The sequence below is a fragment of the Lipomyces doorenjongii genome (genome assembly GCF_038497915.1).
Source record: "Lipomyces doorenjongii strain NRRL Y-27504 unplaced genomic scaffold V1508scaffold_63, whole genome shotgun sequence".
Classification (NCBI taxonomy): domain Eukaryota; kingdom Fungi; phylum Ascomycota; class Lipomycetes; order Lipomycetales; family Lipomycetaceae; genus Lipomyces; species Lipomyces doorenjongii.
Window position 1 is genome coordinate 1 of NW_027118130.1, and position 11794 is coordinate 11794.

General features: G+C 47.3%; 6 protein-coding genes across 6 annotated transcripts; 3 read left to right on the top strand and 3 right to left on the bottom strand.

Annotated features, from left to right (window-relative positions):
- Window positions 1–1094: 1094 nt before the first annotated feature.
- On the top strand, window positions 1095–3445 carry V1508DRAFT_423946 (uncharacterized protein). The gene has a single exon (XM_066941232.1). It carries the CDS (start codon window positions 1430–1432, stop codon window positions 3122–3124), a length of 1695 nt encoding a protein of 564 aa, XP_066793650.1. The 5' UTR covers window positions 1095–1429; the 3' UTR covers window positions 3125–3445.
- V1508DRAFT_375353 (ATP synthase subunit D-domain-containing protein) lies at window positions 3446–4842 on the top strand. The gene is made up of 5 exons (XM_066937569.1): window positions 3446–3561; window positions 3626–3767; window positions 3891–4089; window positions 4141–4344; window positions 4400–4842. The coding sequence occupies exons 1-5, from the start codon at window positions 3542–3544 to the stop codon at window positions 4621–4623; spliced, it is 789 nt and encodes a 262-aa protein (XP_066793651.1). The 5' UTR covers window positions 3446–3541; the 3' UTR covers window positions 4624–4842.
- Window positions 4675–5482, bottom strand: V1508DRAFT_375355 (uncharacterized protein). Its single transcript, XM_066937570.1, has 2 exons — window positions 5098–5482; window positions 4675–5049 (listed from the first exon to the last, which is right to left on the bottom strand). The coding sequence occupies exons 1-2, from the start codon at window positions 5476–5478 to the stop codon at window positions 4855–4857; spliced, it is 576 nt and encodes a 191-aa protein (XP_066793652.1). The 5' UTR covers window positions 5479–5482; the 3' UTR covers window positions 4675–4854.
- Window positions 5483–5630: 148 nt separating this feature from the next.
- V1508DRAFT_423956 (WD40-repeat-containing domain protein) lies at window positions 5631–9050 on the top strand. Its single transcript, XM_066941233.1, has 3 exons — window positions 5631–6210; window positions 6265–8646; window positions 8698–9050. Exons 1-3 carry the CDS (start codon window positions 5836–5838, stop codon window positions 8773–8775), a joined length of 2835 nt encoding a protein of 944 aa, XP_066793653.1. The 5' UTR covers window positions 5631–5835; the 3' UTR covers window positions 8776–9050.
- Window positions 9051–9183: 133 nt separating this feature from the next.
- V1508DRAFT_359435 (P-loop containing nucleoside triphosphate hydrolase protein) lies at window positions 9184–10185 on the bottom strand (the record flags this gene model as incomplete). Its single annotated transcript, XM_066937106.1, has 1 exon — window positions 9184–10185. One exon carries the CDS (start codon window positions 10183–10185, stop codon window positions 9184–9186), a length of 1002 nt encoding a protein of 333 aa, XP_066793654.1.
- Window positions 10186–10661: 476 nt separating this feature from the next.
- V1508DRAFT_252206 (transcription factor S-II, central domain-containing protein) lies at window positions 10662–11716 on the bottom strand. Its single transcript, XM_066936391.1, has 2 exons — window positions 11358–11716; window positions 10662–11160 (listed from the first exon to the last, which is right to left on the bottom strand). The coding sequence occupies exons 1-2, from the start codon at window positions 11466–11468 to the stop codon at window positions 10735–10737; spliced, it is 537 nt and encodes a 178-aa protein (XP_066793655.1). The 5' UTR covers window positions 11469–11716; the 3' UTR covers window positions 10662–10734.
- Window positions 11717–11794: the final 78 nt, after the last annotated feature.

The following is an 11794-nucleotide window of genomic DNA, read 5'->3' on the forward strand; positions in this document are numbered from 1 at the left end:
TCGTATCCGACGCCGGGGGATTGGCCGATATCGTATTCGACGCCGATAATCGGTCGAATAATATTCGTCAAGTCGAATATCGTCAACAGCCCTAATGTAATGCCTATGTAGATAGGTGGCAAGAGACTATGATGCCCTATATTCGCGGCTCCACTGCACCATCGCTAGTGCCTCTTACAACAGGCACTCGGTGTTGCCGAATCATGATACGCGGTTGCGCCATGCCCCGTTCCGTGAAGTTTCCGCGGAAGCCTTCCTATATAGAAGACGAGCAAAGAACAGCTGCAGAAGAAGAGCTGTCAATTCCTTCTGCCAAATTCTGTTCAGGAACAATCTATGTCCGTCCAGTGTGCGCTCCCACTCCGCTCCTTGGCGCGGCTCATGTTCGTGTCCCGCACATAAATACCCACGTCCCCCACCACAACGCCACATAACTCCTGTCCTTACTTACACGGTCGACGATTATCAGCCATGTCTTTCCTCAAATCCATTATCTCCGACGCCTCCCAGAAGCAGGACTCTGAAGCCTCCGAGTCTGCCTCCTCCGCCTTCGGCGGCTTCGCCTCCCGCGGTCCAGTCGGCTCTCGCGTCGTCATCTGAATCCACCGCGGCCGGCCTCAATTCCGGTTCCACAACGGCACAGACTGGAGCCAAATCTGCTGCCCAGGGAGTCCAACAGGCTGCCAGTGCCACCAAGGGCTATGTCAAACAGGGCATTGACTTTGTCGAGAAGCAGACCGGCATTACTGCCAATGAGTCCCGCGACGATAAAATTGCTACTGTTATTGCCGATCAGATCGATCAGCGACTCTAGAAATAGTTTGGTCATGGATGATGTTACATGTGCATACATGTGCGGGGTTTGACGTATTTCTCTGTGTATAATTTGTGGAAATACGTAATTAGTGTCTGCGACTTAGAATAAATAGACCAATAATGTCAATGTCCATGTCGTAGCTTATGCAGAAATAGAATAGGAAAGAGTGCGTAAGAATGCAGGTTGACTCTGGGGCCAAGGCATCGGGTAAGGGTGGTTCCTTTTCTGCGATCAGCCGACAGGAACGTCGACTACCAAAAGTGCTGCCACCTCCAGCTGCTATTTACAAGATTATTACCTCCATTTCGTTTCAATGAATAATGCATGCAATTCGTGCTTATTTTGTATGAGTGCCCCATGTTTTGACTCAAGTTTTGCCGTTTCTATATGGAGCATATACTGAATTTGTCCCCAGGAAAGGCTGTACCTTGCACCGTACCAAGCTGACAGTGTTGCAACGGTGCTGCAGCGCGGCAATGGTGCGGCCATCTTGCTTGACACCTCTCATCAGTTCGTTGAGGTTCTGCTTCTCCACTGCGATAGCTCTTTGAATCCAATATGAAATTCGATATCTCTCTTCATTAAATCTGGCCAATATTTGAGATAGGTGCAATGTCGTCGATCTATGATCCCGTTCTTGACCAACACGACGCTGAGCGCCCGTCGTCGCCTCCACCTTCAGTCTCCCATCAGCCGCTACCTCAAGAACAGTCGTCTCCGCCTTCCAAACGGCGAGGTGATTACGAGCAGTTACATGATTCCACTGGTGGTGATGTTGGACATGTTGAGAAAGTTCCAATTTCGTCAACTCTATATCCTCGTTCGCGATTTACAATGGTGGTCGCCTATATCATGTTGCTCGGCAGCATTTCATTTGGAGCGACGCTATTTTTCATCGGTGTCTTGTCCGACAAAATCAACGAGCCAGTGAAACTTGTACTAAGTAAAGTACAAAGTCAAGTGGGCCAAACCCTGAGTTTCGACGAGAAGGCGCGAGATGTAGTATCGTTGCTATTTACTATCCTGGTGGCCGTCTTCACAGAAGCACTTGGATTCATTCACAGTACATGTTTGAAATGGACATTATTTAAGGAAGAAAATCTGATGTTTAACTCAAATCTGCGACTTATTTCGCGTTCGAGACGGTCAAGACCGAACGGTTGGTTATTTAATGCGATATATATGATCGCCCTGGCTCTTTCGTACGCGACGACATCGATGTTGGTTATTTATCGGAGCACTGACACAAATACATATCCAGAATTCACCAAAGCTGCTCCCATAGTTCTGGGAATTGCAATCCTTGTGCAGTGTGCTATTTGTATCTGGTGTCTGGCCGTCACGCGCATACCGTCCTGGAATTCCTCGCCATTAGTAGCAGCATTTATTGCGTCCACCAGAGACAAATATGACATGGACCGCACAATACTGCAGAACAGGTACGGTCGCTGCATGGCATCTGTTTACGAATCGAAACGGAATCCAACTGGCGAACTTCCCATGACACCAAAATGGCGACAAATATCGGCTGTGTTCACCCGTGCACAAGCTGTGTGCTCCGTATTTCTTTCGTATATCATACTTGTTGGACTGCTGGCGTGGTTTATCATTATTACCGTCGTGATAAAGAAGAATGAGACTAATGGTACATCGAAATCTTACAACTGGAGCTTCTTTCCGAACGAAAATACTCCTAGTCTTACGATAAAATCGTTCAATTCGACAGATTCATCAATTCCACCGATGGCGACTCTAGAGACTAAGAACTCGTCCGTAATAATCTCGATAATGCTCGCTGCCTGTGTACAACTGTTGATTACTATGGGTACTCATTTTGCCGAATCGCAGGTTCTTCTTTGCCGTGACGAAGATATCTGGAGGAAAGCGACCACTGAGGACGGCTGCACTCAGAACTGCAACGCACTGCTAGCTCCATTGACCAATCTCGGATGCTTCGTGCTCCTCGTGCTCAAAATATCGCTGCACTGGATCTACGGTCTCGCAGTCTATTTCAACTACACTACTCTCCGCATGAATACACCTCAGCTCCTCTACCTGACGTCGTTCTGGCTTGTCCTGACAATCGTGACAACATATCTCAGTCTTAGACGACCAAAGGGTAAATTGCCTGCCACATATGGACATCTACAGACGTTGGTGGATATCGTCGATGAGTGGGATTGGAGCTCGAATCTGTATTGGGGACATAAGGGACATATTGTGGAGAGCAGTGGCCAGGTGTTCTATCATGCTGGCACAAAGAACGTGGAGCTGCCGCCTGTGAGACTGGATTTGGTATACAAATGAAAATATTATGGTTAATAATCGTATTTAGTTATTAATTTTTAGAGAATATACTTTCTTAAGAGTCGCCGTATCCGCCGAGGGGTCAAGCCACTCATGTATACATACCTTACCCCGATAAATATGCTCCATTAGTAATCTACATCAATCTTAATCCGCTGAACTAGCCTTGGTAAAACGTGCAGATTAGTCTTAGTATCACATTGATTTCGATAAGTTAACTGTGAACATGATGTGCTTCAGATTAATACGGTTGCGACAGACACAATTACGGCACAAGTGTAACAATTACTTGGTGCCGAACCTATCCTTTTATCTGCAAGGTACCGTCGATGCTCCAAATGCGCTACGTTGTAGAGCATCAATTGGCTGTCTATAGTCTATTCACGCACAATTCTGCATTGATTTTCCGCGTTCCTCATGTCTGGAGCAGCAAACAGGTATACAACTTTAGTCTGAGAGTCAATTGTAGTACAGCGGACGGTTCTAACGACGTCGTGATAGAGAGGCGGTTTTCCCAACCCGAATGACGCTCACCCTTATGAAGGGTAAGCTCAAGGGTGCTACCACCGGTCACAGTTTGTTGAAGCGTAAGTCTGAGGCATTGACCGGTCGTTTCCGGGACATTACTCGAAGAATCGATGAGGTGCGTTTTTTATATTCGATAGGGCCGGGGTCTTCCTGCATCGAGACAAACACTGCCTGTCTGCATGCATGATCAGTTGAAGATGGCAAAAGAGAACAATGCTAACACCACGGGCAATTGTAGGCTAAGCGGAAAATGGGTCGTGTTATGCAGGTCGCCGCGTTCTCGCTCGCCGAAGTCACTTATGCTACTGGTGACAGTATTGGCTACCAAGTCCAGGAATCCGTCAAAAACGCTCGTTTCCGTGTTCGCGCGAAGCAGGAGAACGTCTCTGGTGTTTATCTACCGCAATTCGAGGCCTTCTACATCGAGGAGAACAATGGTATTTCGGGCAATGCAAGATGACGGGGAACTGGGATTAACAAAATCATAGATTTCAGGTTGACCGGTCTCGGAAGAGGTGGCCAGCAAGTTCAGAAGGCAAAGGAGGTTTATTCCAAGGCCGTCGAGACTTTAATCGAACTTGCATCGCTGCAGACTGCGTTCGTTATACTGGACGAGGTTATTAAGGTTACCAACCGTCGAGTCAACGCTATTGAGCATGTTATTATCCCGCGTACAGAGAATACTATCAAATGTGCGTTTATGCGGTTTTGTGGGATGATTTGTATTTGTGATGCTGATATTTATAGATATTAACAACGAGCTCGACGAGCTGGAAAGAGAAGAATTCTATCGTCTCAAGAAGGTACAGGACAAGAAGCAACGTGATGCAGCCGCCCAGGCCACCGAACTTGCCGCCGAACTTGCCGCGAAACAAGCTCTGGATGCCGAACATTTACAAGCGCGCAGCGCACTTACACAGTCGGCTCCTGAGGACTTGACGGCGGATAAGGACGACGATATCATATTCTAGGTGCAAAACATGGCGGGAGTCGTTGGAAGGGTTATTTCTCTATCTTAGCGGTCATTTCTTACTTTTTGGTTTCTATTGTTGTAGCATAATACTAGTAACGCAGATCAAGTCTTAGAATGTCACATCCGGAGAATTGAGTCTACGCTGTAATTGATCAAGCATACGCCATACATTATGAATATCCGTACCGGTTCCCAATCATCTATATACAAAATTTACCACCTTAACTACTCACTTCTCATTGTCACTGCCAGTCTTTCGTTCGTCCTGGGGCTTCTCGCTGCTGGTCTCTGTGGGCTCTTCTTCCTCGGTCTGCCATCGCTCTTGGATGTCCTTCGGAAGCTCTAAACCAACACGACGAGCAGTGAGGCGAATTCTCTCATGATCCTCTAGTGTTGCCGTCGGATTATACTTGTCTAGCAGTGTCTATAATTCAATAAGCGTTACCCTCTACGAGCTGCCAATACAAACTACCTTATATGTCCGCTGACTTCGCAAATACGCCAAAATCTCCACAGCATCTCTTGTCTTCATATCCGCCTCCTTACCCTGATGCTCTTCCGCAACGCTTCTAAACTGTTCCCGCATAACGTCCTTCAGCTTCTGGTGCAACTGATCCAACGTATTGTCGCTCGTGCTTTCCGATTCGGTCTTGTGTGCTGGCACTGGAGGTGGGGGTGCGGACATGTCAAGTGTCTGTTGTAACAGCTGACTGACTGCCGGCGGCTGCTGAGACCGCGCCGAGGACATCCACTCCGACAGCTCTTGGAGAAGATTTCGATACACTTTGGCCGACATTATTCCTTTACTCACAGCAGAGTATCTAATATCGCAGAGAAATATTGGGGCATACATTCGTAGGTGCGATGGTATATGTTGCGGCTTCGTAACCCTCTAAACCGTTATTTTTTTGTGTTATGCCATAAAGTGCAGGTCTCTTGGCACTTTTGAGGGTTAGGGCCACTATTACAACTGTCGCAGGTTGGTTTGTTTCTTGTGGGAACGGAATTCCAGAGAGTTAACATTCGCAGCTCCCGCCTTTCGCTCCACGGCAACAGGTTCGCCAGTTGGTTTAGTTTAGCTTCGGCCCCTGTTTGCACTTGTCGCCGGTCACCACTTTCACGGACGTACCGTTTACTATACACCCATTCGGCGCGTCCACGACCACGACCACGACCGCGACCACGTCGGCGTCCTCGTCCTCTCTCCACGATGCCATCTCCATCTGCGATAGAAAGCGCAGGCGAAACTCCGGGCGCTGCACAGAGAATAAGCGGACGCCAGCCCGTGAGCATCGGGTCGTACTCTCTGGCACCGACCACGAAGACAACAGTCGTCTCGACTACCACGACCACAACTACTACCACTAACTTTCCACCTCTTGTACTGAATCCGCCGCGGCGAAGGAAGTTGTTGAGCGAAGTACGACCTGACTTGCACCTGTTCCACAGCGAAGTTCTAGATCCTCTAGTATATCCGCTGGCTGATCAACCGACGCCTGCAGCATTAAGAAGCTTTTCCTTTGAATTGGGTGGACGTGTATCCCATTTCAGCGAGAGCACCAACTCTGCTGAACCTCTCGTCGAAGTCAGTCGAATGTGATATGAAATATAAGTATTAAAAACGTTGACATGTTAGTAGTTGCAGCATCTGCTTGTCGAAGGTTACAACATTGAACGAAGAGACCAGCGAGCCGCGCCACGGACAATCACAACCACAACTACCACGACAACATCTTCGACTGATGGAGTAACAGCTATCAAGCTCGATGAAACAGCCTCTCGAAAGAGGCCAGCCTCTCCAAGCGGCTCCGAAATCATGCACTCAACAACTGCGCCAGTCGACATCGACAATGCTGTCTCTAGAGTCCACAAAAGACGAATGACGAGCAAAGACAATCTTGACATATCCACACCCGGCCTTGAGAATTCTCCGCGAGAGCAGGATGCTCTGGCAGTTGAGTCCGCTATGGCAAACGACTCGACTCAAAATACGCCGTCTTTTGGCCTCGGGCTAGCGACGCCACTGTCAGCTGCGCCTCGAGGTGCTATTCTCACGGCAGAGTCCGATATTGCGACTGATGCGAAGACAGACAATTCTTCTACTTTGTCCATCGATGTACTGGCCGCACAGGCTGCTAATCCAGTTGATCCTCTCTCTCTTCCTTCTCCGTCGCTTTCGCCTGTCAATGGATCACATCGCAAGTCACAGGCGCAGGACTATTTCTCATCACAGGACGAAGACGAGCAGGCCTCAGTTCCGGATGCCGTTCTCAACAGTCATGCTGTAATGATGCAGATTCCTGCAATGCTTGACAATTTTGACGCGCTACCAGACAATGTCCAGGATTATGTCATGTATCAATTTCTACGGCGGTGTTCCAAGAAAACTCTGTCAGTGATCGCGTCTACAGTTATTCCAGCACTTCGTTGCGATTTTATTGCACTGCTGCCACAAGAATTGGTCGCAAATATTCTCCAGTATCTAGATGTAAGATCACTATGTGTCGCAGCGCAAGTCTCACGAACTTGGAAACAGGCTGTCGATGGTTCACTGTACACTTGGAGGAAACTACTGGAAACCGATGGTTTCGAGCTTCAGCCCGGAGAGATGGAGCGTGCGATTAGAGAAGGATGGAGTATGGAAGGATGGTCCAAATGCGTGCCCCTTCCTAACTCACCTACAGATTCCATGTCCTCTCCAGAAGTAGGAATGGTCGGCGACGAAATGGAAGAATTTATAAACTTACCGCCCTCGAACAAGCGCAAACGAGGGTCAAAAAAGAAGCAGAGCGGAAAACGCAAGTACTCAACCCCAACGCAAGTTTCACAGACATTTGACGCCGCCGAGGAGGATGAGTCGAAATCCTCCAATCCCAACCTTCCCTTCCCGAATATGTATAAATCGATATATCGCCGTCATTATCTTATCAATCGCAACTGGATGTCACCGAACTCGAATCCTAATCACTTGTCGTTCGCTGGACATGGACGGAATGTTGTGACTTGTCTCCAGTTCGATTCCGAAAAGATTATCACTGGTTCGGACGATCTATGTATCAATGTCTATGACACTCGTACGGGTAAACTACGAGCTAGACTTGACGGTCATGAAGGTGGTGTTTGGGCGCTGCAATATGTTGGAAACACTCTAGTTTCGGGTTCCACCGATCGCACCGTTCGTGTCTGGGACATCGAGAAAGGCATCTGCACCCATATATTCTATGGCCACACATCTACAGTTCGATGCCTTCAGATAATGCAACCAGTTACAACAGGCACGGCACCAGATGGGAAGCCAATTATGGAGCCAAGCGAGCCAATCATTGTCACCGGATCACGTGACGCTTCTCTTCGAGTTTGGAAGTTGCCTGACCTGGAGCGAGACGCAGAGTACCTACCTGAAGGAGTTCCAGACAATGATGACGGTCCATTCTTTCTACGTGCCCTTCATGGTCATACTCACTCTGTCCGTGCTATTTCTGGTCGCGGCGATCTTCTGGTCTCTGGTTCGTATGACACGTTCGTTCGCGTTTGGAAACTGTCAACTGGCGAATGCCTGTTTAGACTGGCAGGCCATGGTGCGAAGGTGTACTCTGTGGTGATCGATTCTAACCGCGCGAGATGCATTTCCGGTTCTATGGACTGGCTGGTGAAGGTGTGGAGTTTAGAAACAGGCTCGTGTTTATATACACTAGAAGGCCACACTTCTCTCGTCGGACTTCTAGATCTCAACCAGACGGCACTCGTATCTGCCGCTGCGGACTCGACGCTCAGGGTTTGGGATCCAGAGACGGGACAGTTTATTCACAAGTTGGAAGGACATACCGGCGCCATCACTTGCTTCCAGCATGACGATTATAAAGTTGTTTCGGGGAGTGACGGAACGTTGAAATTATGGAACATCAAGACGGGGAAAGTTGTTAAGGACTTGCTGTCAGATCTTAACCGGGTGTGGCAAGTAAGGTTTGATGATCGACGCTGTGTTGCTGCCGTGCAGCGAGGATCAGACACTTTCATTGAGGTATATATGTGATTTTGCGATTATGAGACATTGTCTCTGACAAAATTAAAGGTTCTGAATTTCGATTACGATCCGACGACTCGAACATCCGCCGATGCGGCAGCTTCTCAAATTGAGCAAGTTGTATAAAAGTTTTATGTATCATATTCACCAAACGGCGGTTTCCGCTTTGCATCGCGATTGTGCATAATGGCTAGTTGTCAGTAGTTATTGATATCTGTAGTCACGTAGCATTTTTTTATGATTTTGCTGGCTAAAATGTGTTGGGCGTACAATGGATGCATGCAGATCTTCACTTGCTTTTGCTTTTTGCTTTGTGCCTAGTGCCATTGTTGTATTGTTCAAAATGCTGTAATGATTTTGAGACTGCTATATACTAAATTGAATTACTTACGACCACTAGATCAATATTTATGAAATTCCATTAAAGCCCATTATTTACAGCCAATCAATCCTTTATAAACTTTTAACCACTGCGATACACCTACCACATAATCTACCAAAAACCATGACGCAAAATTATGCAAAAACAGACAATCACTCATCTTCATTTCCTTCGTCATCCTCTATTGGCTCGCCGACTGACTCTCGGACCTGTCGAATGATTTGCATGACAGCTTTCGAACTTGGAGAGTCGGGGTATTCGTCTAGAAAGCTCTCGCCATAGTCACATGCGCGACCTATTCGCGGGTCTAATGGAACGGAGCCCAGGAACGGAATATTCATGTCCGTTGCCAAAGCCTTTCCGCCACCAGTCGTAGGCGCAAAGATGAACGACTCGCCGTCGCAATTCGGGCACACGAAGCCAGACATGTTCTCCACCAGTCCAAGAACCTTGATACCTGCCTTCCTGCAAAAATCGATCTCCTTGCGTACGTCGAGAAGCGCGACTTCCTGCGGAGTAGTGACCACAACCGCGCCGTCCACACCAGTATCCTTCAAGTACTGATTCACGCTCAAATGCTCGTCGCTAGTGCCTGGTGGTGTGTCAACGACAAGGAAGTCTAGACAGCCCCAATCGACATCCTTCAAAAACTGCTTAATCAACCCGGATTTTTTCGCACCACGCCATATGATTGCATCATCTTCATTCGGTAGCATAAACCCGATACTCATCATGCCCAGATTATCTGCAACATAGACCGGACTCCACCCCGAATTTGACATGTGAATCTGCTCGCCCTTGGCGCCCATCATGGTCGGCAACGACGGCCCGCAAATATCCAGATCCATAACACCAACTTCCTTATCAGTATCATGTGCCAACGCCCATCCAAGCATCGACGTAAACGTAGATTTTCCAACTCCTCCTTTGCCTGACAAAACTAATATCTTGTGGCGAACACCTTCCATGCGCCGGTGAATCGCGGGTAAATCCACATCAGGACCCTTTGGCGTCGACGCGCAAATAAGCTGATTCGGACATCCCTCACACGCATCAGCTTTTCCAGCCTGTTCAGATTCGGTGCCAGGACAATGCTCCGGCGCAGGCGCCGCTAGTGTCGTGATTGTTCCAGAAGTGTACGGCTCTGGCGCCATCGTTGTCGTCGCAGTAGCCATTGTGGCAACGTTTACAAAACCAATAGACTATAAAAAATTAAGTAGTATCAATAAATACAGCTTATTTAGTATTCTCCTGTCGCAATGAACTGGGGAGCTTGGCAATACATGAAGAGAGAGGCTGAAGGCGCCAAAGGATGAATTACAAACCAGCAGTCATCCGCAGGTACCCTAACCCATCCGGTTACCTCGAATTTATATAGTCGAGCCACGGCTTCCACTTGATCGTCGAATGCATTGCAAGATAGAACTGGGCAGAAGTCTACATGAGTTTAATGCAAATATTACCATTGTGCACAACAATGCTATTTCATTCATATTACTTGGTAAAATAATCTGGAGCGTTGGTACATTATTACTAAAGAAACTGAAAATTGCTTAGAACAGTCAAATCAACCGAACAAACCCAACTAAAACTTGAAAATAATACACAAGATCATGCCCATAAAACCGGATAACACCGAACACATACAACCGAATTAGAAACATTTTAATCATACACGATCATCACTCTTCGTGACAGCTGCATCATTCAAAATAGTCAATTGCGGCAGCACTTGTTGTCACACCCCATTTGCCACGCTCTCTGCCGTCATGGAGCTTAACGTCGAGAATATTACTTGGCATATTATTTTGAGATATGATGTGGGCTTCTAAGTTCCGTTGTTTCAATAGCTCGTCCTCTTTTATCCGTTCCCTAGTCGACATCTCTTCCGTAGACATGACGGCGAACTTCTGAGGACTGACTTCACCCGTAAGGATTCGCTCTCGGAGGTCGTTCTTCTTGTTCTTGAGATTGACAAGATGTGACCGCATCGAACTTTTGTATTTTGGGCCGATGTTCGCACCGTTCGCCTTATATATTTCTTCTTCGATGGCAGCGCTAAGTATTCTTACATCAACGCTGTCAGAGGCTGGTGACTCCTTAAATGCGGATTCGATAGCTAGTTGACACTTTCATAATGTTAGCAACACACCAAACAGTTCAAGAACCTGGATCATGACTGAGCAGTGACAACAATGTTAACGACTGATACGTGCATCCCAGACATGCGGGTAAGTCGCACGGCCACAGACTCAGAGTCACCGCCAATTGCACAGCCACGACCTGAGTCCACGCAAAACAAAAATGAAATGGCAAATATACATACCTTCTGCCGGTTGTCTTTCTCAGTAGTGGGGGATACTGTAATACCGTCCGGTTGCAAAAGCGTAGAGCTCCGTCTCTTGCCATTCAACACTGGTCTACTCGCGCGGGCCATTTGTTATATGAGAACGTACGGAAAATTATGGCGTATGTGTTTAGAGTCCAACGGAGTAAATAAAAAATAGTTTTAAGAGAGAGACTATGACGAAATATGATATATTTCTTCCCAGACAAATGACTGAACTATTATGCAAAGTATCGAACTGACTTAATGCGCCTTGTACCGATTCTAGCTAGTTGAGATCCTAGCCTTTTACGCCTCTAGTCAGAAAAACTGAGCTTCTGGCTTGCGAATACGAAATTCTTTGTCTTGGAAAAGCCTCTCTTTAAATCTCAGAAAATCTGGATGAAATCACAATGAAAAGCCTGCTATTATCTCAA